The sequence below is a fragment of the Crocodylus siamensis genome, chromosome 12 (genome assembly GCF_052110815.1).
Source record: "Crocodylus siamensis isolate JL-2025a chromosome 12, ASM5211081v1, whole genome shotgun sequence".
NCBI lineage: Eukaryota > Metazoa > Chordata > Crocodylia > Crocodylidae > Crocodylus > Crocodylus siamensis.
The window spans coordinates 44542235-44567274 of NC_143406.1; the positions used below are offsets into that span (position 1 = coordinate 44542235).

General features: G+C 52.0%; 1 protein-coding gene across 1 annotated transcript in view; it reads right to left on the reverse strand.

The window, feature by feature from the left end:
- Positions 1-6648: 6648 nt before the first annotated feature.
- The window catches only part of RNF216 (ring finger protein 216), a 97562-nt gene continuing 79170 nt past the window's right edge, over positions 6649-25040 (reverse strand). The window contains exons 15-16 of the mRNA XM_090023946.1: positions 16211-16280; positions 6649-12359 (exon numbers count right to left, since the gene is read on the reverse strand). Coding sequence (XP_089880072.1) covers positions 12040-12359; positions 16211-16280 — 390 coding nt within the window. The 3' untranslated portion in view covers positions 6649-12039. The remainder of the gene's footprint in view (positions 12360-16210; positions 16281-25040) is intronic.

A 25040-nucleotide genomic window follows, 5' to 3' on the forward strand; every position in this document is an offset into this window, starting at 1 on the left:
TTTTGCTATCCCCCTCTTCAGCACAGGACAAACACAGCAGCTGCGCCCACGCTGCGCTGATGCATCACGACGCCGAGGCGAAGGCCACCTCCTGTACAGCAGCGGCGAAAGGGTGCACCGAGTCCAAACCTCGCCCATCCTTGGCGTCACTGCTGACACCGCCACGGCGGGCCTGGTCAGCTCACGTTGCGACGGTGGTGCAGATCAAGCCCCGGGCGACCCAAGCTGCTGAACAGGCAAGAGAGGGGCACGACTTCCAAGCATTCCCGATCAGGCACCCTACTAAAATTGACCGACTCCCTCTGCCGATAGCCTCTGCGTGACATGAAAGCATTTAAAGAAAGCCGCCAGCTCCAGCAGCACACAAGTGATAGAAATACGGCCCGGAAACAGCATCGGAGGGAAAGCGGCAAATGCAATGAGCTTGCTTTGCACGGGGGCAGCCCTATTTCTATATCAGCCGTTCCCTTTCACCCCCTCCAAAGCTGGGGGGAAGGGACCCCCACGCTGCCCCTTCCCGCCAGCCATGATCTGCAGCCCTCCCACTCAGCAAGATGCTCGAGGCCCCAGGGCTTTGCTCCTGGAGATGACCCTGCCGGGCGCGGGGGGAGCAGGAGGGGCCGTGCACGGCTCAGCCCTGCTCTGACACCAGCCCGATTTGTCTTTTTTTCTTGCGAGAGCCGCCGAGCTGAACGCGGAGGCGAATGGAGAAAGGCTGCTGACCTCGCTGCCCTGACCTGAATAGCAAATGGGCCTCAAAGGGGCACATGGCTCTTTGATGAGGCCCCTCAGGATGCTCGGGTAGTTTCCCCCCGCTCTGAACAGTTCCTGGCCACGAAGAGCTGTGACCCCGTGAGGAAGAAACCCTGCCCCCCTCCCACGGGGCGCCACGGCCGGCAGGCAATCGGCACGGCTGATTCGGGTGCTCCTCTTCGCCCGGGCGCTTCCTTCCTGGCCTCTTGCTTTCTCACACCCTCTTTAATAAGAGCCGACCCCGGCAGCACGCGATGAGATGGAGCAATAAAGGGGGAGCTCCCACGGGTGGGGATGCAGCCCGCAGGCCAGGGCGCTGCACTGCCCCCCTCCAGCTCTTCGCCACGCGACCTGCCACCTCCCGCGCTTGTGCCGAGAGGAGCGGGTCTGCACAGCACCCCGGCCCCGCACGGCACCCTGAACCCCCACCTTGCCCCTAAAACCGACAGGCTCCGAATCGAAGTGCCAGCTACCGCCTGTGGATCTCTCTCCCCCTCGCTGATGGGAGCATTGCAGAAACCTCGGATAATACCCGGCTTTCTCTAAAGCAGGTTCCCTTCACCAGTCTCAGCGTGCTTTCCAGACAATAAAGTATTATCGGACTTTATTAAAGTATTGTCTACGTGCCAGGCCAGGCTGGAAACCAGGTCATCTAGGTCTGTGCAGCCCATATCAGCTTCCCAAACAGTTATTTTTGGGGGGCTGAAAATGTACCTTCTGGGATGCTGGGACGCAACAGGCAGGAAAGGTGGGAGAAAGGAGGAAGGGCACAGCGCCCCGGCTTGCGCCTGCGGCAGGCAGCCCGGGGGGGCTACAACCTGAAGGACGAGAAGCGAGGCAGGCTCGAGGCAGATGGCGGCGTGACCGCGTTTTGGCACTCATCCCAATGCCCCAAGAGCTCGCCCGCCCCACCCCAGAGGCTCTCCTCATGCCAGCGGCTTTGGTGGTAGCCATGCCTGAAGGTGCATTTAGAGGGCAACAGGATGCTGTCCTCCGATTCTCCCCAGCGAGGTTTTTCCACCAGCTGCTTGGCACCAGCATGACCATCCCTCCAAACCCCTCTTTCCAACACACCCAGGTGCAAAGCCCGTGGGGCTGCAGCTGGGCACGAGCGCGGCTCACTGTCCATGCCCGGCCCATTTTGTATTCAGCTTCTTTGGTTCAAGGAGCAAGCGAGACACGTGGCCACAAAGGAGACGCGCCAGGCATCGTTGCGGGGTAGGTGAGACTCAGTAACTGAGGCACGAGTCCTTCTCCAGCGTCCAGTCCTTTAACCCACTTTGTTCCCTGTGCGGCTGCTTGGATTCAGCAGAGGGATTTGCTCCCCGCTATTGCTTCCCATGCAAACTGAGGAATGCCATTTAATACCAGAAAACAAGCCCACAAAGCCAGTCAAGCTCAACAGGGACTCCGCATTTCCAACACACTCGAGTTCACCGGCCTGGATTCCCTGGTTTGAACACCATGCACCAAATACACCGCGCTGGCCGAGTTGCCGGCACTTCCCTGTCTGCCCCCGCAACCTGGCACGTGCCTTGAAGGAGCAGCTGGCCACACGCACACAGTTCACCTGCTCCGGGTGCCCTACCCAAGAAACCAGCCGTGAAGGCAGGTCTGATCCGCACCATGCTCAGACCTGGTGACATGTTATGCTCACAGGGAAAAGGAGGCTAGGAGGAGCAAGTCACATCCTGAGCCATCCCCGACAACAGTGCCCAGGCCCTCATAATTGAGGCCATCTCCCAGCTGGAGCCACCTTACCTTGTGGCAGTGCCCACGCTGCCCTCCCGCAGCTCCAGCCAGGGCAACTGCAAGCCGTCCGCCTGCCCCCCCCATCAGGCAGACACCTCTGCAGGGGATTGCAGCTAGGAGAGGGGCAAACCCTACGGAGCAGGGGGGAAGCCCAGCTCAGGCGTCACTCCTGCCCTTGCTGCACCCCATCTCCCTGCACCGTCTCAGCCCAGTACCCTCCTTGCTGCTACCTGAAATCCCATCTGGGTTTCTGGACAGCTTAGTCTACTTCCACCCTGGAGGGGACAGGCCTGCTGGGAGCCCAGCCAGAGGCAGGATGCATAAACAGCACGACTCCCCCCAAGGGTCTGAAAACCAGGCTCTGGACGACTGTCAAGCGCAGCGCTCTGCCCTGCTCCTCGCTCCGTTGATGGATGCGCACCTCTCAGGGCAGCAATGACCTTTGGATGGGTTTGGGGAGCTGCACAGAAGCGGAAGGCGTCAATTCCTGGCAATGGAGGCTGGCAACTCCTGATACCAGAAATGCAGCATGGTTTCTGCAATCTGGCTGGGTTTGAGCTAGCTGAAGATAGGATTCGCTTGCGTCCAAGTTCTGAATGTACCTAGAGGTCACTGAGGCAGCCGCTTTTGGGTCTGAACAGCCCCCGGCCCCGCTCTGTGGTTCCCTATTAGCTCTGGCCACCTCCTTTCACTGATCATCCATCCCCCCTGCCACCCTCACTCATGCCCCACACCTGCTGCTCCTTCCGCTCGGTGATCAGCTCCCCTTCCTTCGCAAGAGGCCGTGCGGACAGGGACAAGCTGGGCTGCTGCCCTCTGTCCCAAACTCATCAGAAACCAGGGCTCAATATCGCAGCAAGCAATGAACATCCTCTGGCTTCTGCAAAGCACCTAACACGCGGTACCAGCTCTGAGCTGCCTGCCCAGAGGAGTTTTCCATCTATCGACTCCTCTGTGAAATCCTGTGAAATGTGAACTTCCATTTCTACCCAGGGGAACTTTTACAATCTTTTCTCCAATGCCTGATGAAGGGTGTTTGTGCCCAAAAGCTTGCAATTAAAGACTGTTTTTTGCAAAAACCTTGCTGGTCTAATAAAAGATAGCATCTCTACTACGAGTCCCAATTGCCTTTTCCTCAAGGCCAACACGGCCACGACCTGGATACCTGACATAGGGTGTGATCCCGAGTGTAACCTTCTCCAGAAGGGACCTCTCCTACGATGGCAGAGGATGGGACCCCAGCACTCAGCCAACAAAATAAATAACATTTAAACCCTCACAGCCTCGTGCTGAATCACTAGCTGGGTAATCACTGGAAGCTTTGACGTCTGCTTCCACCTCAGCACTGAGGCTTTTCTCCCAAAGCAGCATCAGAAACAGAGCTGGAAGGGGGTGAGCTGGGGAGGCAAAGCCCTGTTTTGGTACCACTAGGCTGTTTCCGACGCTCAGGGCCTAACCAAACCTTGCCAGCAAACCTGGGATGAGAGTGTTTCTCCTTGACCTGTTTTTAAATCATCATTAGCCAGATTTCTCAGCACTTGGAGCCCCAGCCCAGCTGCCTTCGCATGACCCTCTAATTCACTTGGGTATAATTAGCCCAGGGAAAGAGGGAGGCAGGAAGGGAGGTAGCTGGGACAGCAGGAGGTGGAGGTGTGAAGAGCAGATTGCTGCGTGGAAGAGGGGGCTGTGCTGGCGCAGCGAAGGGGCTCTTAGCATCCCAGCTCCAGCTCTTAATTGCACAGCGACCGAGGGGATTTAGCCAGCAGGGAGGCCACGATCACAGCTGCTGTGAGAGCCCTGCCTGCTTCCCCGGGTGCTCAGGTTGGGTTTCACAGAGCGCGCTGAAGCAAAGCTGCTTCCTCCGGAGGGCCCCGTCTTGCTCTTGCCCGTCCCAGCTAACGGGCTTGCTGGGATGGGCAGGCGCTTGCAGGAGGCCTTTCCCTCTGCTCCAAAGCTGGGGCTCGAGGGTGTTTTCTGTGGCACTTATTCAGCTGCTTGGAGCAGCAGACTCGGCTCTTAAGCCTCCCTTCCCCCAAAGATCGGCTTCCCCAGCCTGCACATCTGCTCTCTCTCATTATCCCCGCTCCCTCCCCTCCAGCCATGGGGAAGCAGCATGGAGGGAGCCTGCGGCCAGGCCAACTTCCCCCACAGCTCTGCCAAGACCTCTCAAGCCTTCTCTTGTTCCTTTAGTCCCCAACCCCAGCCGCTCTGATGTACCCCATCCTGAGCTGAAGCAGCCCCTGCTCTCCCGCTTGTCAGAGCCCCACCTGCAGCTGCCTATTCCTGACGTCCGAGCGTGTCGTACGTGACCTGCTAGGCACTTGTGTTACAACACTCACTAGCGGCTCCGTCCAAGCGTGCGAGGCGCTGTACAAAGCCTTGGCTGGATGTTGGCTTCTCAGCACAGCAAATGCTTATTCTATTTGCTCGACGGGGAGACAGGACCGCTTTTCTTCCTGCATTTGTACAAACCACAGTACAACGGGATTCCAGGATCCTGCTGCAGAGGGGCCTGACTTGTGTCACTGGCGGTAGCCTCTTTGCAGATGACTTTGTACAAGGCTGCCTTGCAGCTCTTTACAGAGCCACAGTTGAAACAGGTGGGAGATGCAGCTGACCAGCATCTCTGGAGGAAAAAGAAAAGAAAAGCGAATGAAAATTCAAACAACCAAGTTCCTGATTTAACGGACAATCCCAGAGAGACCCAAGACGACCACTCGCTACTGCTCACAGTTACTTCGTTGCCCGAAACAGCTCCTGCAAAGCTAGGAGGAGAGGGAAGGAGGGATAGGACTGACTGATGAGGTAGGGAAGTACCAGGGCGTCTGCTGCCTGGCTGCTGGGGTCTCGTGGCAGAAGCAACGTGCAACAGCCTCCCACTTCCACCAAGTGAGCAGGGGTGGGGGGTAGTGGGGAGATGCTGGATGCACAAAGCCCTTGAAGTGCCTGGATGTACCCATTTTTCCACACAAAACACCAGGTTGGTTTCAGGACTGGGTAGAGTCCTTTCTGCACGGAGGAGAGGAACGTCAGCCCCCTCCAGGGCGAGGAAAGGCTAGCCGCCTCCGCTTGGTGACACCGGTCTTGCCGGGTCAGCACGAATAGGACTCAGGAACAATCCCTCAGCTCCATGAGGCAGAGCCCATCTCACCACACCCAAGCACCGAGGGCAGGTCTGCAGTATGACAAGTGTTAACTTAACACCTGGAAGTACTTACGTGCACAAGAGCCGGTCAGTGAGATCCCGGTGGAGGGGAGGCTTCTCCTGGAGCGCTGACCTGGAGGTCAAACTGCAGCAACGAGCGGGCAGCGCCTTTGAGCTGGACCTGCTTCATGTGGACGAGGGTTTTAAAGCCTGAGCAACTGCATCAGAGGGAAGAGGGACCCCCGCCCCTTTGTCCCCAGCACAAGCATGGCCCAAGCCAGGAGTGGAGGTTGGAAAAGCAGAGCTCACACCGAGCTTCTGCAGCAAACATCCAGTGCCCACCAGTGCCAGCCGCCCCTCTCCTCCCTGATTTTAGAGCTGCACTAGCTGGTGGCCAGGGTCCTCGCCGACTTCTGTTCTGCACGTGCTTTTTCGAAGGCCTTTGGGACTCTTCTCCACGCAAGTGTCAGGGCTCACACTAAATGAAAGGCGACCAGTACCAAAGGAAGTGAGCCGGGGAGATGTTCCCCTGTGCCTGTCCCCAGCTGCCTCCCTGCTCATCCTGCCCCAGCCAGTCTCCAAGCAAACAATACATTTCCCATTTCCCCCTTGCTATTTATATTACAGACGTTCACATAAAGCAGCCAGCAAACACTGTTGACTATGGCTTAGTATTTATACAGGCTACATCTGTACCAGGCATGTGAACTCGCTCTCCTTTCAAAGCACTACTTCAGATCCCTGGCCCAGGCCTGGAAACCATTTTATATTCCACTGCAGCTTTCCTCTCAGGCATTTGGAACAAATTAAGCTTTTATAGCAGGGTCAAATGTTTTGCTTTGCAACTTTTACAGTTTTTTAACCACTCAGGCTACAATCTGACAGAACAATTGTAGTCACTCTCCTATCTGCCGCTGCCTATAATTATCCTTCAGTCAAACCTGGCACACTTCTCGTGGAAGAACATTTGTGTAGCAAGGAAAGCAGAGGAGAAGAAGTCAGAGTGCACAAATTTATTTACAAAAAATTCAAATTACAGTATAATACAGGAACTTTGTACACACAGGATATTAGAACCGTTTACTAACAGAAGGTAAAGAAAAATATTTTTGTAATAAACCACCTATTCATTTTTTCAGCTATTGTTATACAAAGTTGCAGAACATGCACAATTTATTTTTACAGGGTTTTCTTTTTTTTAATATAATGTTTTGCTAAGTGCAAATACTAGGTTCCTCTCTCCACCTTTAAGGCAAGTAAAATGGGATGCTCCAATCGATCATAAAAAGTACCTGTTACAATATCAACATGGGCACACTGGACACTTCTCCTGTAAAGAGCAGGATTTAAAGAAGTGTGGGGAGGAGGACATAAAAGTCGGAAGAATCTAAGACTTTTCTGTTAACTGTGATTAAATGGTGAGTAGTAAGGACCTAAGCGTCCCCATTAGCCCGAGAGACAGCAAAGCCTATGAACTGCTCACAAATCACTGGTGAGATGGTAGGGAAGGGGCAGCCCCACGTCCCTCTGGCTGCAGGGAAATCCCTAGTTCAGAATTTGTTTTGTGCTCACAGCATCAGCCTAGATAGAGCAAGGGCTGGAAGGTGAAGGGAGGGAGGCTGGATGAAGAGCTCACCTGGGCTCCTTGCATGGCCCGTCTCACTGCAGCCGCTAATGGAGCGGTGTGTTGCTTCGGGAGGGCTGAGCGCCAGCTTCTCTCCTCTTGGGAAACACAGGCCCTTGCTACAGAGAAGGGGGGAGATGGGTCTCTCTCCCCCCAGCTACCTGGGCTTCCATTAGGACTCCAAACACGTTTCCCAGCTGGCAAGAACCACTTGAGCACACACTGCAAAGACATTGGTAGCACCTCCTGGCCATCACATCAAGGGTTGCAATGTGCCACCGGCCTCAAACAGGGGCCTGTACATCGAGGGAAGAGTAGGACCCACTGTGCTCATACCCAGAGGGTCCAGGGCTTGCCTTTAATGTTCAAGATCAACAGCAGAATAACTACACGCACTGGGACTTGCCTTGGCTACGGCACTTAATGTTTCTCCTCCCATCTCAAGACTCCCCGACCTGACTGAAAGAAAAACACAGTTGAATTACTACAAACCTGCGAGATGGGTCATTAGATTTGTTAATGGGCTAAACCAAGGCATCCAAGTGGTAGCCGGTGGCCTACAAAACAGCTGGACCCAGCTGCACAGGGCCATGTAAAGCAGCCTGGTTCTCTGGCTCAGCTGTCTCTGCAGCCGGCCTGGCGAGCAGCCCGCAGGGAGCGAGGCTCTGGGGCCTTTCATGGGGATCAGAGGGGTGATGCAACTAAGTGGAGGTGCAAGGGCAGAAATAAGGCCCCTAGGACTACTTGCATAGTCCAATAGTCTCCCACTTCTGCACAATACTTTAGCCTTATAACCCTGATCACAGTCTCCCTTCTTTCCCAGCCCAGCTGGTACAGTGCAACCTCAAGCAAGTGAGCACTGCTGGGGGGTAGGACGTGCTAACTGACTCTGAACAACACTGTCTTTACAGGGCCTCTATTCCCCCTCTGTGGGCGCAAGACAAAAATAGCCTGGCTGAGGGCAGCCCACCAGCCAGCCCCCGAGTAAACTTGTACTATAGCCTGGCTCCCAGATGTCAAGAATTTGCCCTGGTCTAAGCTCCATTGTTCCCACATGGCTTCATTGTAAAAGCCTCTGTGCATTGTGAAGCTACTTCTTTTCTCCACACCCCACTAACATCTGTGATAAGACCGCTGAGACTGCACTCGACTCAAGCAACTAATCCAAACACCTTTGCTATCTGCATGAATTCAGACTGCAAAGAGGGGAACTGCAAAGGGACAGTTAACTGCATGTAGAAGAAATCTTTCCACTTTAGGCTGAAGAGACTATCTGCACCCAAACTGGAGCTGCAAGCAAGTTAAATGTGATAAATGTTAGAGATGCAGCCTCAATGGGCTTCACAGCAAGTGCACAGCTGGGAGCGACAGGTCTAGTGTACCTGCAGGGAGAAGCTCAACCACATCAAGCCAACGATTCGTAACATCCGATTTTTGAGTGGAGGATTTGTCTTGCTGTGCAGCTATTCCTGCTCTGCCTCTTCCACTGCTGGAAGTGGCAACATGGCAAACTGCTCTGCGTTAACTGTAATTGTGCTTGATCAGAAAAATGTATAGGAGGCCTTGTGCAACACATGAAGAATAAGGGACACACTTCCCTCCCTCCTACCCCCAAAAAGGCACTGGGTTGGAGAGAATTACCACTGGCTTTTTTGGAGAGTGACTGCTTTGTTTAGGAATCACATGGGTGAGATGAGAAGCAGCGGAGTCATTCCAGGGGACCAGGCTTGTTTCACGTGAAGGCCACAGCCACTAGGCAGTCAGCTCGGGGATCCACTCCCCACCCTCACATCTTTTCTATTCACTGAACCACCAGTGCCCGCAGAGGCAGCATGCGAAGGCAGCCAAGAGAATCTCGCCGTGACAAAACGTAATGGAAAGCCTTCAGAGGTTCAACCGCAGAACTACAAGACGGTTTGGTTCTTTGCTAAAGACAGGAATTCATTGCTGTAAAAGACAACTGCTTCTCACTCATCCACAGGAAAGGCTCCAGGTCAGCTTTACGCGTAGTGGTCGGGACAGCCACGAGCTGAACACCACGCACACGAAGCAGCCCTTGTTCAAGAGGCTCCGTGCTGCTTAGGAGATCTAGCTAATGGCAACGCAGGTTTGGGGCATCACAGAGCTGGCACCGACTGATTTCCACTGTGCCTGGACCTGCGTTGCTTTGTTCCTACAATGAATAATGAAAACTCAACTCCTGCCCTCCTTACTCCAGTTGTGTGCATAGTCTTCCAGCAGATGAGCGAGACTTCCTTTCAAAATACATGAGCATCCCTCCCCAGCTGGGCACATAGGACGTAGCACAGCACCACGGGGTGTGATGCTTGTAGTGTCCCCAGGCCCTGGAGCAAAAGCTGAGGCTGACCGGGAGCACCAGGTGTGAGCAGATGAGGCTATGCCAAGAAGCTGAGCTCCAGCTCCAGCCGGAGAGAGGAAAGGAGCAGGACACACAGTGCCCTCCCCTGGGGAGGTTCTTGAAGCAGCTATGAAATGACAGGACTTACCCTCCGGCCACAGCTTCTTCTGCCTGGTGGGAGCCTCCAGGAGAGGAGGGAACGTGGTCAAGCCCCTTCCATCTGGCTACTAACAAACTGGAAGAATCACCAACTTTACAAGAGCAAATCCAACCACCGCTTTACACCTCCCCAGTCCCAACAGCGCAACAACTCAGCTGCCCCTGGCTATTTTGTATGAAAGATGTAGAGTTCAACCTGAATAAAACAATCAAGCAGTATTCAAGGGGCCACTACGGCCCCTGTGCTCTTGTTTAAAATACTAAAAACTTTAGCAGCAATGTTGACGAGTTCACCCCTTGGTAACTAATGCAACAGAGATGACGGTACTCGGAGAGGCTGGAACATTCACTGAGCACGGTGTATTTCAGCCTATATAAAGTGAGAGTGTGAGGAGAAATTGCTGGGGCTGGGGTGTATCTTGGAGCCACCAAGCCCACAGACAGGAGTGAAGTCATCATCCTCTGCTCAGCAGGAAACTGCTCAAAGCCACGGCAGAGGCTGCCACATATCCTTTGGGAGCACCCTACCATCTAATCACCGGTCACCCTAGTTCTTTCTTCCCCTTTCACAGCCCGTGACATGATATAAAGCTTCCTGCAGCTGCCAGCCTCTACAGCCCCGATTCTCTGCTTGTTCAATATTCAGAGATCGCAGCTTGCACAGGGGGAATGAAGAGGCAGACAGGACTCCTGTATCTAGAGACGGAGAATTTCACTTGTAAAGAAATCCTTGGTGTTAACTTAGAGAAGGAATCAAAGACGGGATGTTAACCTGCTCCCCAAAGATGAGAGTGGACAATGGGAACAGAAACCAAGGATTTGGAGAATTACTGCATCACAGTCTAGTTTTACTGAAAACCCTACTATGTCCTCTCCCAGTTCCCATTTTAAAAAGGGTGGGTTCAAACCAGTTGCTACAGCCAGAATTTGGGCAGACTTGGGCTTCCAATGTGGCAACAACCATAGCATGTACCAGGGAGCCCACCCCACGCATCCACATCCTCCGCTCGACTTACATGCAGGCTACAGCCAACCTGCAAGACCTCTCCTGAGTTACAGGCTGCTGCCAGCTCAAGCAAACCAGTCCTAAACGGAGGACGCAGCTAAGGGCAAGGGCAGTTGCAGGAGCTAGCTTGGTGGATATTGCTTCTTAAAGGAAACCCGTCTATTCTACACACCCGTTTTGCCAGAAACGGCAACGTCAGAGCTCATGGTTGAAGGAGGTCTTCCGGAGCCACTGAAGCCAAAACATTGGTTTTCAAGTCAGAAATGCTGCAAGTGGCTAGGCTGCAGCATTAATCCTGTAAGCGGCACTAGAAATCAGTGCGGTTTAAAGGACTGACAGTGCAGGAAGCTACGACTGCAACCGAGATCTTCAGAACTGACTGGAGATACCTGAAAGCCCAGCTGGAGCCACTGCAGGGGAGCCTGGGTCCCCTCAACCTCAACCCCCAAGAACCCAGATGCCCTAAATCATCTTACACACCCAGGGCCTCCTTCCTTGGTATTCTGCACTGTGGGCTGAGCAGGAATTTTGCAGCAAGACAGTTGCTGCATCCCAGCACGACACTTCTGCTTTGTATCCAAATGCCCATCTGCTGGAGGGCAACAGCCACCTACTGCAAAAGTTGTGACTTCTTCCCTGTGCTGCCTGCCCCCCACAGCACCTTCCCCTTGCAGCCACTGCCCCCTTTCTGGCTGCGGGGGCAGGCAGCTACTGTGCCTCCAAGTCTGGCACCGACTTGGGCTCGGGGCTGAAGCCAGAGCCACAGCAGCCACCCGCCCTCGCCCCACCTTGCACTCAAATCCATGCTGAATGGGAGGTGGGGGAGGGGAGGGCCTAGTCTTAGATTCGAGTAACACGGTAAGTGTTTAGCAGCACTGTTCTGCCCCTGCGCTCCATACTGAGCCTGCCACTGTCCATCTCAAGAGCCAGCCAACAGCCTTTGCGAAACGAAAAGCAGCGGGACGCCTGTCCTGGAGGCAGACCCTCCGTGAGGCAATACCTGAGCTCTGCAGGCCTGTGTGGCCACTCTGCTCCAGAGGCTGAGCAGGGGGGCAGCCGTTTCAAGGGAACAGAGCATTTCATTACTAAGTGTTTAATTACAAAGATCTGGATCTCTAGATACAAAGGAAGGGCGTCTCCAGCTACTCCCCTGGCAGCGAGGACGTAGCGCTGGGGAAAAGAGGGTGCGAGGGGGGGCTTCTCCCTGCAGTGACTCCACTACTAGTGCTGTTGGACCTGGGTCAGAATCGATGCCGAGGCTGTGGACCAAAGTGCATAGGCAAGTTGTGCTCTAGCGGGACGTTGATCTGGGGGAAGTCGTAGTTCACCCGCATGTTGGGCAAGGGGGGCACGTACGGGGCGGGGATGGGCCCCATGTTGAGGGGGATGTTGTTGTACAATGGGCGGACAGGCGGCAGAGGGAAGGGCGGGTGCACAAAGGGGTACGGGGGCATTCGAGGCTGGTGCAGGTTCTGGGGGACTGGTCGCGGGATGGCTTCAACTCGCTGGATTTTCTCTGCAGGGTTTTCCACGGGTGGGCCGATCCGCTTGAAACTGTTTTCTGCAAAGAAGTTAAAGAAAACAGGGCACTGAGGAAGTCTCCTGGGGCAGCTGGACTCGCTCCTTGGCTAAACCGGCAAGGGTTCAGTTTCAAACTCTGGGAGAGCCTGATGTGTGGGAAGGGGTGGGGAGGGGGCTCAGCCCTCAGCTGGGAGCGGACCCAGCGTGAGCAGAGGCTGTGCCGCCTTCCTCCAGGCTGCTCTACTATCCTGGTGGCCTCCAGCGCACCTACCACCTTAGTCCTGAGGCTTGTGAGCAGAGGTTGCCAGCTTTGGGGTTCAAACATGGCAGACAGGAGAGCCTACCACACAGGCCCAGCATGCCCCTCTCCTCTTCCCCCGCCCAGCATTACCACCTTGGCCTCCTGCTGCACTGGCTTGCTTCCAAGCAGCAACAAGGCAGAAAGAGCATTCACCTGCCCTACAGTATCTGAGGATCTTAGAGCTGGTCAGCACGGTTACCACTGCGGGCATGCAAGCGAGAGACCGGGCATCTGAGTAGGAGCATTCACCTGGACCACACATGCTCTGTGCCTCCGTGTTCTCCCGCACACGGGTGGAGGGGGCAGGACAGCTTGGATGCTCCCTTCAGGTCCTGTGTGATTCTTATGTCAGCGGAGGATTGCAGAGAGCAGGGATGGAGAGCAGGTCCTGGGATCAACCCTGAAATCTTGAAGAGCCACAGGTACCGTAGGGCAAGTCATGTTCTCTCCTCTTTGGAGAGGTGTCAGTGTGGAGCTCAGGACTCGTCTTCCATCCTGCTTTCTGGGGTCCTCAGCTAATGTGCACAGCTTGATGTTCAGAGGGAAACACTTGGTGCCCAACTGACTGATGGTGAAGTGTCCTGGTGAGCCACTTTAAGGTCTTCCTTGACGACCTGGATTGATTTACAAATAGCTCCAAGGAGCTAGGGGTGCATGGTTCTACTAAGGGAATACAGCATCTGGTCCTGAACCCAGGGCACACGCGTACCACTGTGGTTTAACATGAGACTTTGTCATCCCTTCTGTCCTCTGGCACCTGGGCCTCGCCTGGTCTGAAGTCAGATGTGGCTACTAGCAATCTCCATCTCCTGTGATGGCATGAAGGACAGTTTCTTCTTGTTCTCCAGGAAGCTCAACCAAGAGAACAGAAGGACATAACTCACGGCAGTGGCATCCTTCTGCTGGGATGCGACTCCAACCTGCCATCACCTGAGGAATGGCAGTTGTGTAGTCCCCATCTCCTCAGACTTGTTAAGCCTTTGCTGTAGCTTTGCGTGCCACCTTGGCCAGGTGACATTCTTTAATTACATCTTAGTTAGTCTCATCTGTCCTGTAGGAGCTTCACAAAGAAGGGCACTACCCATCCCTGGTTACGGATGGGAACTCAGCTATTAAGGCCTGGCAACGTGTTACCTATACAAAAGCAGAAAACTACTACTACCTTCTCAGCCCAGCTGTCCCAGGTCCTGGTCCTTGGAGGTGCCCCTTGCTCAGCTGAGAGATCTCCTGTACCATTGTCTTGACTATGGAGCCCAGGTTAGGCTGAACAACATAGTGCTCAAGCCCTGGGATAAGAACTTGGTCCCTTTTCTTTATACATTTCACCGTGGATGTCCCGTAGCTGATGTCTGCATGTGCTGTGACACTTGGGTTGGATCAGACAATTTCTCATTGACAGAGGGGGCCAGTCGCCAGCAGGATGACAAACAGCTTGGGAGAGTTTCTGAGATTACTGCTGACTGCTGTCTTCGCCGTTTTGGAAATCAGCGCACACAACCCCATGCTGGTACCAGGGGCGCTGCCTGGTCAGGAAACGGACCTCTCGTCTTCCTAGGCAGTAATACAGGGTGTCGGTGTTGCCACATCCCAGGATCTGGTTCCTCTTGATGCTTCAGCATAATTAGCCTGGTGAAAGACAACGCAAGGGAGATCATCTTTTCCTTGAACGTGGTGGGGACCAGCTCCTTCATACCCAAGCCTGGTCCCTAATGACATTTGGCATTGCTTGTTCCACCAGGAATCCATCTGTTTAGAGTGACCTGGCCCTGATGCTTGTTTGATGCCACTGACTACATTGGCTTGTGTGCCAAAGGAGACTGTGCTAATGTTGGTTCCTTCGCTCTTGGGTGAGGCCTCCTCTGCTGGACGGGTAATCAGACAATGCTGTTTGCCCGCTAACAGGATCGTCAAACTCGTCTCCTTGGGATCTGATGAGGCCTTCACAGACTGGTCCACGAAATGGCATTTGAGCCTCATGTCTTACCTGTCCTTACGGAAAGCAACAGGTGAAATGAGCACCTGCTAGGTGCTCTTTGCGTCTCCTACAGAAACTTGGATTAACCTATAGCAAAAAGCAGACATCTCGAAGCCCACCAATCTCAAGTCCATCAGGCTCAGCTATCCTGCCCAGGGGAGTTCCTGCTGGGACAACTGGATCTAAGGCTGCTTGAGCTGATCACAGCAGTCAAGAATCAAGGTAAATCCAAGGAAGAGTTCAGAGACATCATGTTTGCGGGAACTCTAGCCAAGAGCTACACACCAGCAGGCAGGACAGCCACTGGTTTCATCATGCTGCTCTGGGAGGCAGTAAGAGAGTTTTGGGAGAGTTACAGCCACCCTGCACTTTGCGCCACCATGCAAAAGCATGAGATAGCACAGCCCAAACACCGCTACTCAAACCCACTGGGGTGGGAGCCAGCCTGACACACACTCCAAGAACACTGCCTCACATAATTACACTTCTAGTCTAATTACAGCTCTGGATGCACATGATCTTCAGAGCGCTGCTGAAAGACTGAAGCAGCTCGCAAGGAGAAACAAAAGGCACGTCCCACCAGCCCCGCGCCATTTTTAGACTTGTAACAGCTGCAGACACCTTCCTGCTCCCCCAGGCCCTCATCCTAGCTGCTTTGATGGGATGACTAAAAATACCGCAGTTTCCCCTCTCCCTTCAGGACACCCTGTGCAGGAAGGGCTCCCGACTCGGTCACTCCTTTGCGCTAGCATCAGGGACCTCCCATTCCCACAGCACTGGCCAGGCCTCTGAAGCCCCTGGTTCCAACAACGAGGGCTGCGAAGGTAGGCCCTCGTGGAGAGACCCTGGTTTTGTACATCTCCTTCAAGGTGGCTCCCAATTCATTTCTCATTAGGTTAACTGAGCTTCTTTGCTTCCACCTGCTTTTGTCCACTCTGAAGATCAGAATCCGTTAGAATCCATGTTATTCAGCAGAAGCCTTAAGATCTTCCTTCTCCTCTTCCCCGGGGAGCTCTCAGAGCCCAGAGGAACCTCTGTTCCCTCTCCAATGTCATCTGAAGACAGGCAGGTGGAAGCACCCCCATGAGGACAACCACCAGCTGCCACAGCGAGGACGAGGAACAGGCATTTCCAACGGGGGTCACACACCTCCCACTGATAGCCGTTTCCTCTGCACAGGCACACCCTGGCTAAGATAACCCGTTGCCTTCTTCATCCCAAGCAACTTTGCCCCTGGCAGCGGGAGATCTGCTAACAAGCCTCCCTACCAGATTGCCCAGGAAGCCAGGTGGTGCAGCTTTGATCCTTCTGGCTAAGGACTGGAATTTCTTTTCCAGCCCTGGCGCTCTTAATCCTTCCTGAGACCAGAAGCAGGAAGTCTACGTCTTGCACAGCAGTCACTGGCTACTAAGGACACGGTTTGGGAAATACCAGGCTCCTACCATTTGAAACCACGTGTATGAAGCACCACCTGCAGCAGAGGGGAGCACTGTACCAAGAGTCTGATGTTGGGAGATGCAACTAGGAACCAGGGCCCTGCCAGCAGCTGGGAACACTTACGTTCTCTTGCTGCCTCCACAGCCCACCCTTGATCCTCAGCCGCTGCGCGACCTACCTCCGTTTTTTTTCCTTTGCTCCTCTTCAGCCTCCTTCTGAATCTCCTGAATTATCTTCTCATCATCTTCCTAGTTAGAGGAAAAGAAATAAAAAAAAAAAGAAAAGACTCAACGACCTGATCACTGCTGCAAACAGAGCATGACTGCGGTTATGCGGTGTAATGACAGAACGGGGCCAAGTGGTTGGCATTTGCTGCCATCCTAGACAGTATCAACATCACAACAGGGGCAGCACAGTCCTGAAGCCCAGGCAACTTGTGCAGAATCTCTATTCTTCCGAGCAAGACTAAGGCTTGCAATTGCTTTTCAGCTGGATCCAAGATTAAAATTTACGAGCTTGACAGAAACCAGAGCGCAGTAACTAAACTCCGTCTATCTGAAGAGATGTTGGAGTGCTGTTAATCTCCTAAATGGCAATTGTGTATTAAATATTTACACTACGCTCGCAGCTTTTAAGAGTTTCTGGCCTAACAACTGGCCTTAACACAACTTAAATCCTGGCTCCAGTAGCTAAGCGCTGCACTAATGAGGCCATTTAGATGTTATCAGGGACTCATGAATTCCAACATGTTACTTTAAAGCCTATTTAAAAATTATAGCAAAAGCACTTTATTGCACTGCACAAAGGAAGAATGAGCATAAGCTCAGATTGAAGACTCTTTGCACACCCCTCCCATGGGTATGTGCTGGGTCCTTCCATAACTTCCCCACCCTCATTTGGTGCTCTTCAGCCTTCTCCCGAGCCTTCCCAAAGACACATGAAGCAATTCTGCCTTGGGAATCTTATGCACCTAGGCAGTCATAGGGGACTAATAATGGCATTTATCTTGTCTAGTCCACCCGCAGGCTGGATTTGACCCACAAAGACTGCACCTGGCTCGTCCCAGGAAGGAGGGTGGGGACTGGTGACCCGTAGTGCTATTCTGCAGTGGTGGCAGTCAGTGTCCCGCAGCACATGGCAGCGGGGGAATGACAAGGGAAGGGTGGCAGCTGGGTTACAAGCAACAGCCCACCTTAGGGACTGGCTACATTACTTTAACCACAATTTGTAAATAATATTGATAATAATAAAGGTTGCTGACCCCCCGATCTAGACCCTTTCATCAAAGCTTTACACACAGCTACACAGACCGATGGAAAAAGGCACTTGGAATAAGGAAGGCGTCCTAAAGCCCACGTGATCTCAGTCAGGTTGACAGTGACCAATTCGGTGCAATGTATTCTGATACCAACAGGAAATCCAGCCATCAAGTCAGGTGTCTTTGATCATCAACTTTCCCATCAGCAAGTTTTGTCCGCTCCCTACCATGGTGGTAAAAGGGATGCTTCATTATGGAACAGCCACCCGGGACTGTCACGGCAGTAAGAGCAAGTCATCGAAACAGCCCTAACTGCAACTCGGAAAAGAACATTTGGGATATCACTTTTACAGCCCAATTTTAGATGGATGTCTTTGGAGGTCTCACCTCTCTACAGCATCACATCGAATCTAACGTCTGTCGGCTCCTGGGAGCAAACCAGGTGAGCCCTACATCCCTGGTACTCCAGGAGAAGGGCAAGACAAAATACCAGGGCTCTGGTCGGCAGCCCCGTTCTCAATGACGGCTTCTACATTTTAAGGCCAGGAGTGGAAATTACTGCATGACACAGAATACCCTCCTTAGTCACAACACGCTAAGGGGTCACCACGATGCAAAGTACAAAAGAAAGTTGTTTTCTCTGCAAATGCTCCATTAGCAGGTAACAGCAACTGGGTATGAGGGAAGGTTAAAGTGGGAGATGCCCTTTATCGCCACTGCTAGCAAGACAGTATTTTCCCTGCGTTTTCTATGTGGAAAATACCCCATGTTTTGAAATGTGCTTAGACACTCCTGTGCTATATGCCATGCGTGTGCATGCATGTGTATTAAAGGGATTTTACATTTTGCCAGGTTCCTGGTATAGATCTATTTAGTCCACCACGTCTAGCGGCAAAGTTAGGTAAGCCTGTTCTTTCGTCTTGGAAGATAAGACTGCCCTGAGAGACTAAAGTTATCTTAAGCTGAAAAACCTATCCAGCCCCACACCTCCCTCTCTCCGACTATGCTTTTGATGGGTAGTTAAATTTTAAAGACTCCCCTACATGTGCTTTCTTCCAAATGGGCTGCTTCCATGAACCGTTAATTACAGTCTATATATCACCATAAAAGTGCTGAAAAACAACTCCTTTATGGAATAAGCTTACATAAATCATGAACAAACTCATTACTTGCAGTGTCTGAGCTACAGACTCCCCAGCCGGTAGAGTAACCGGACACCGTGCCTATTTAGCAACGCTCCTCAGATACTCTTCAGGACCCCACTCCCTAAAGTCCTGGGGTTTTTGTTTTATCTTAATCTTTCACTCAAGATTTCAGTATCTTCTGTTTTCAAGTGGATTAAGAACATGACGGGAGTAGCTGCTGCTCCCACAATATCTCAGTTTAGTGGCAAAGTTGCACATTAAGCTCTGTATAATAAATATACAAGCAAAAGCTAGTGACTACATCTGGTAACCTGGCCCTGCTTCCCCCCACAGTCAGGTATATACTATTTACCTTGGTTATCTTAAATACTGCACCCGATCTTAAAAATATGCAGTTGACATGCAGAGGTGACCAGTCAGGACCTCCCAGGTCTCCCTCCGATCAAAGCTTAGAGATAACCCCACTGTCTGCTCACCCTGCAAATGTGTCCTGCTATGCATGCAATGCAGTTTTGTGGTCACTCAGCATGGAAGAGTTGATTGGAAGGAAGGAGCCTGATAAATCTGAATGCCACTTGAGTCGGTCAGTGCAATCAAGGCAGGCAGACTATGATTTACAATCACTGCTTAGTTCAGGGGTGGGCAAAATGCAGCCTGGGGGCCAGATGCAGCCCGCCAGGCCATTCTATTCGGCCCACAGGGCCACTAAAAAGTTTAGAAGAGTAATAGTTATCTGCCCTGGGCTGCCTGTCATGCAGCCCTCGATGGCTTGCCAAAACTCAGTAAGTGGCCCTCCACCTGAAATAACTGCCCAACCCGGCTTAGTTTTTCAGACAACAGCTGTAGTGGGCACATACACAGCGCAGGCTCCATTTCCTACATGATCCTACAGAGATTACAGAGATTCAGGTAATTAAAGCCATTGCTGTTTGAGTGACAAACCATCATGCAGCTGTTGTACAAGTGCCAAGTATACCACTACAGCTGGTACGTCAGCATGGGTGTAGCCAGGCCATACTTACTGTATACTAAGTGCAACGATCTCATGCTCTAGGCACTTGGCTGCTTTCTTCAAAGAGGAAAGACCTGTGAGTTCTCCGATAATATATCAACTTGCATACTCAGTGACTTTGCACTGAGTTGCCAGGACAAACTAATTGACTTTACACACCTCTCCACAGCCCCATCACCCAGGTTTATCCTCCATGCAAGAGACGGGCCCGGCAGCAGACCCTAGAGTTTGGAGCCGGTGCAAAGCAGGCTAGGGTCGGGGCTGCGCGCGCAGGTTCCAGCTAGTCTGGAGCTGCTCTGCTCTGGCTGGGCCGAGTCCGGGTGGGCTGGGGTCGGGGCTGTGTGCGTGGGTCCCCACCAGTGCCACGGGGCTGCGGCCAGCCAGAAGGAGCCACCGCAGCTGCCTAGAAAGGCAGTCCAGATAGTGCCTGGGCCAGGTGGGACCAAGGGAACCACCGTGGGGTAGACAAAGTCCCTCCATGGGCCAGATGCAGCCCATGGGCCATATTTTGCCCACCCCTATCCTAGATTTTGGCTATTATGGCGCTTGAGAAGAAAGCCAAGTCTCGGACACTAGCAGCTGACAGAGATTGCTCTGGAACTACCCATTTCCCCCACACCAAGGCGAGCGCAGCTCAGCTGTCCTGACTGGCTGCAATGGTGCCAGTAACCAGGGGGACAGGTAGTTTCCTTGGTACGTAGGCTCCAGGCCACATAGGGCTTTAAAGACCAAAACACAGCGCGGGTCATGGAGCACAGGCTCAATAAGCAGCTTTGTACAGACGGTATAACAAAGTCACTGCTGAATTTCCACTGCAGTAAGAGCTGTAAATGTTTCCACCACAAAGTGCACTTTTAGAAATATTTATAATGCGTTCCACATTGCATGTTCTGCACTTAGATCTTTCGGCCTTGGTTTTATAGAGGAATGCTGTCTACGCAATGTAAGCGCGCACACAAAAACCCCACCACCCGGCTGCCATAAAACACACATTCTCTCACTTAAAATCAAACCCCTGCATTAAACCATTAAAGTCTGGCAAGTGATTAATGCATAATACGGTTTAATTACCTTCAGTATTTACGAACAATAAATTCCAGCTGAAACAGTGAGATCTACATCTAAAAAATCTGATGCAATGTGTGCACAATAAAAGACGGTAAGGCACATTTGGGGGGAAGAAATGAATGTTGAAATTCTGGCTGTTGCTGCATGTACAGAGACAGGTCCGAATTCAGCTCTGAGCAACCAGTTTTACTCCAGATCTCAGTGCTGGAAATAATTGCCACCTACAAGCAGGGAGCTAGCTGCTTGCGTTTCCTTGTTGCTTCCCTCAGGAGATGTTTCCTGATGCCTAAATACTTAGAAGAATAAGGACTAGAAAAATAGGGACGGCTGTGGGCAAAGCTAACCCCTCCACCGAAAGCATCCAAACTTCGTTCATTTGTTCTGAATCACTGGGGGCTGCTCATGGTTCCCAGCACCCAGGTGGCTCTAAAGCCTGCGGTACCGTTACCACTGGCACCGCAGAGGCTTGTTTCAAGTACCTAGTGACCAGAACAACGTGCGATTACCAAGACAACAGGGGTTCTGTAGAGTCTGTCTTCCCTTTTCTTGGATGCATCTTATCCATAGACATGCTTCTCTTTGAAGGCCACGTGACATGTCATGCAGCTTTCAATGGGGGAGGAAAAGCAAGCAGCCTGCTCATACTTCTGACCTGCAGCGCCACACAGAAACAGCAATGAGCAGCTACGTTGACAGACGCTCCAAAGACAGCGCAGCCAGGAGTCGTGCAGGTAGCCAGCAGCCACAATCCACATCACTGTCACCACTGCAGACACTTGTCTATTCGCAGTGCCCAAGTCTGGCCCACCAAGGGCTGAGCTCCCCTTGCGGGTACGTGTCCAGCATCTGTCACAGACCCCAGTAAAGTTCTGCATGTGCTTTCAAGCTTGCTGGTTCTGGACAGCACCTGAATACTACATCTCTGAGCCTCCAGTCCCATGTTTGGGGTATTGAACCTACCTAGAGCCCATTCTTGAGCTAGCGGCTTTTCAGGCAAATGGCTTAAGCCCCGACACTAAGGCTGCCTTCCCAAACCTTCCCGCTAGCAACACACAGGGTTCCAGTGAAGCCGGACTGTCTGGACTCCTGCTGAGTCTAGATTACCTTGTGAGACTGCGGGGCGATTAAAAGTGCAGGTTTCTCATGGGCATTTCCAAGCCAATCCATCTTTTCATACTTTCATCTATGTCAGGAGCTGGCAGCGACCTTACAGGTCATCAGGTCCAGCCCCCCTGCACTTGGGCAGGAAACAGTGCTGGGGTCAGATGACCCCAGCAAGGTGGGCATCAAGACGGTTTTTGAAGATCACCAGGGTGGGCGACTACCACCTCGCCAGGGGGCCAGTTCCAAACCCTTGGCACTCAACTTGTAAAGAAGTTTTTTCTTGTGTCTAGCCTGAAGTGATCTTCAATCAGCTTGGGCCCATTATTTCTTGTCCTCCCCTGAGGGGCCGTGGTGAATAGATGGGGTGTGCATTTTCCCCAGACAAGAGCCCATATGAGGGAAATACATACCTTACCCCCACCACACCCCTGCAGACAATACCCTTTCCCTAGCACCTCACTGCTCAGGGCATGCCTATACCACCCCCTTAGCAGTGTTTCTGCAAGCACCACTGAAAAGCACACCACATCTGCCCGTTCCTGCCTGGCAGGTGGCACATCTGGAAGTGAGGCAGCAGAACTCCTTTCAGGCATGCCAGAGACAGGGCATGCTGCTCATCCTGCCCCTGGGAGCACTCTGGGGCTACATCCGTGTTTTCAGTGGGGTTTGATTTTTTTGGTCATGGTCCCAAGACGGTTTCCCTCAATTCTTCCTGCCTTCTCTCACCTTCTTGGTTTGGCTAGTGACCCTCTCTTTTCCACAGTCCATTTCTCCTTCAAGCCCCTGGTCAAGAGATTCACTGCTTGGTTACAGCCAGTATTTCCAAATGTTAAACCAAGGCAATGCAAGTCTTCCCCAAGAGCAAACTCAAAGGGTTAAAATTCTGCACTATAAAAACTACTAACAGGTTTAACTGACTGGTAGTCCAGGAGGGGCTGGAGAAAAGTTAGAAAGGAGAAATCCTTGAATGCTGCAACCACATTAACCAACGTGCCTTGATGTAAAATAGCAGATGCCATTGATACAGTTTAGTCCTATGGACCACACAGAATATCTAGGCTAATTCAGTTGGATTTGCTGCCACGTTTCACAGATTTAAGCTGATCACCAAACTGGTGTAAGCAAGAAGTTTCCCTGTCTCCAGCTTGTCCATGACAGTAGGAGGTGGTTCTCCCGGCTTGGCTCTACGCAGCACCAAGCAGAGACACCCAGCCCATTTCCTGGGATGGTGGGAGCAGGGCTTTGGTACAGCTTGGCTCTTCACTCTCTTTTACAGCAAGGAAGTTGAAAGGAATTGCCAAATGCTGAGTAAAGCACCACGAGATCAGGCCCCAGCATTTTTCATTTACCTCCAGTGACTGCAGATACCACACGACCAAGCAGCACAGGACTAATTCTGCCTTTTAAATGGAGGTAAAAGCCAGAGGCCAGGCTCTGAACCCGACACAAAAAAGGATCTTGCCCATGTTCTTCCAGTCAAATGCAAAGATATCATGAGATAGAAGTTGAAACAAAGGAGAGGGCTGGACCACGAGTTGCCCGGTCACCTACTCTGATGAGAGGGTCTCAAAAGACCTTGAAGCATTGGGATATATCCAAAGAGAGAAAGTTTCCCTCTTCCCCGTTTCCCACTGGAGTCCAAGGAACGCAGAAACAGTGGAGCCAATTGCCGAGGAGGGCAATGAACCTGGTGCGGAGCTCGTGGCAGCTTTGTGGAAAAACGCTGGGATCAGGGGAAGAATCTTTTTATTACGACAAACCAGAGACAAATTTTTCAACAATGCTTTTTAAAAGGAGAAATTAAAAAGCAAAAATGGCTTTTTTATTCTAAAATGGCCCGTCCCTGCAGCCCTCCACATGCACATGGCCCTGGCCAACAGGCAGGACAGGAAAGCGCAGTGCAAGGGATAGAAAGGGAGCTACACACAGTCCAGAGCCTAAACTCCAGCCACAGCTCCCAAAATAGAATCCATCTCGCCCAGAACAAAAACGCAGTCAGCAAAGCTTTCCGAAAGGCCTGTTTTATCCACTGGGTATTTTCTCCCCTCTCTCATTACCGATCATCGCAGGAAAATGCCTGCCAGCTTCATGCAAAGGCGGGGAAAGGATAGAGCCACTACTTATTTCTGGGTTGAGTTTCATTTTGTTTCAAAATGAGACCATAAAATGGGCCGATCCACCACTGCCTCTTTTCTGGGTTTTTTACTGCACTCGCTTTTCCACGTCTGTGTGGCCACAGCCGTTATTAATAAACTTGAAGCGATTTCACAAGAGACTAAAAGTTTTGTTTCAAATCATTCCCAGATCTGCTCTGGAGAGCTTGAGCAGCAGACACGGACTGTTTCAGGCATGTTCCTCCATGCAGCAGGAAATGGGGAAAAAAGGCAGCTCTGTGCTGGAACGGGAAGAGGGTTTAGGCAGGAAAAGGGGGGGAGGGCTGGAGAATATACTGGCAGAGAGAGCGAGATGCAGAGTGAGTCTAACAACAGGCATGCAGTTAGGATGGCTCTGCGTGGACGCTGTGCAGTAATGATATTGGAAGGGATGCGGCATTTGAGAGCGTGCAGTCTCATCAGAAGAATACAAATTCTTACAAAGATTTTCTTCCATGTTGTTCCCCTTTGGAAGCTGACTAGAGGCAGACTTCAGGTTGTCTGGGTATCCCAAATGTGCACTTCTTACCTTGCTATGTTGGAAGTTTTTACATACAACCGGCCTTTTGAATTTCCCTCATTTAAAGCCCCTGATTGTATGATAATGGATGTCCCTGTCACAACTTTTTACCTTCTGCTTCAGTAGCTTAAGGGTAGAGCTGTAAAGGAGTTGGAAAGCTTTTTACTCTGGGAACTTCTGCTGCGTTTTAGAGGTATGCAAGAGTCATGACCACAAAACTAGAACACTGCCATGTAATGAGTTGAAGACAGTTCATAGTAAGCTAAAAAAAAAAAGTGGACATTTTTCACTTTTCTCCAAAATGAGTCAAAACCCACTTGTCAGTTATGCTTGGTTTCCAGCTTCTTTGCATCAGAAGAGTAGCACAAGCCACTGAAACATAGAAGGGATCTATTAGTTCCTAACTGATTCACTGAGCCAAAAATCAGGGTTACGGTAATCTAGAGTCCCAATACAGACTGGAGCTGTCAGGTGACCATGAGAGGGCTCAGGCCAAAGCTATATAAACCCTGGTCTGAGCTAGCCAGAGCAGCCCAGGCTGGGGCAGAGGGTGGACACCTGAGGGGTCCAAGCAAAGCTGCAGCAGCTCTACAAGTGAGAGCGACTGGCAGTGGGACTCAGAGACGTGGAGACCATGGCTGCACAAGGATGAAGAATGGAGTTAGCAGCACTGCAACATCTAGTTCGTCCCGTACTGAAGAAGTCACGTTGAAACAAGTCACCCACAGGATCCAAAGAGTTATGGGAG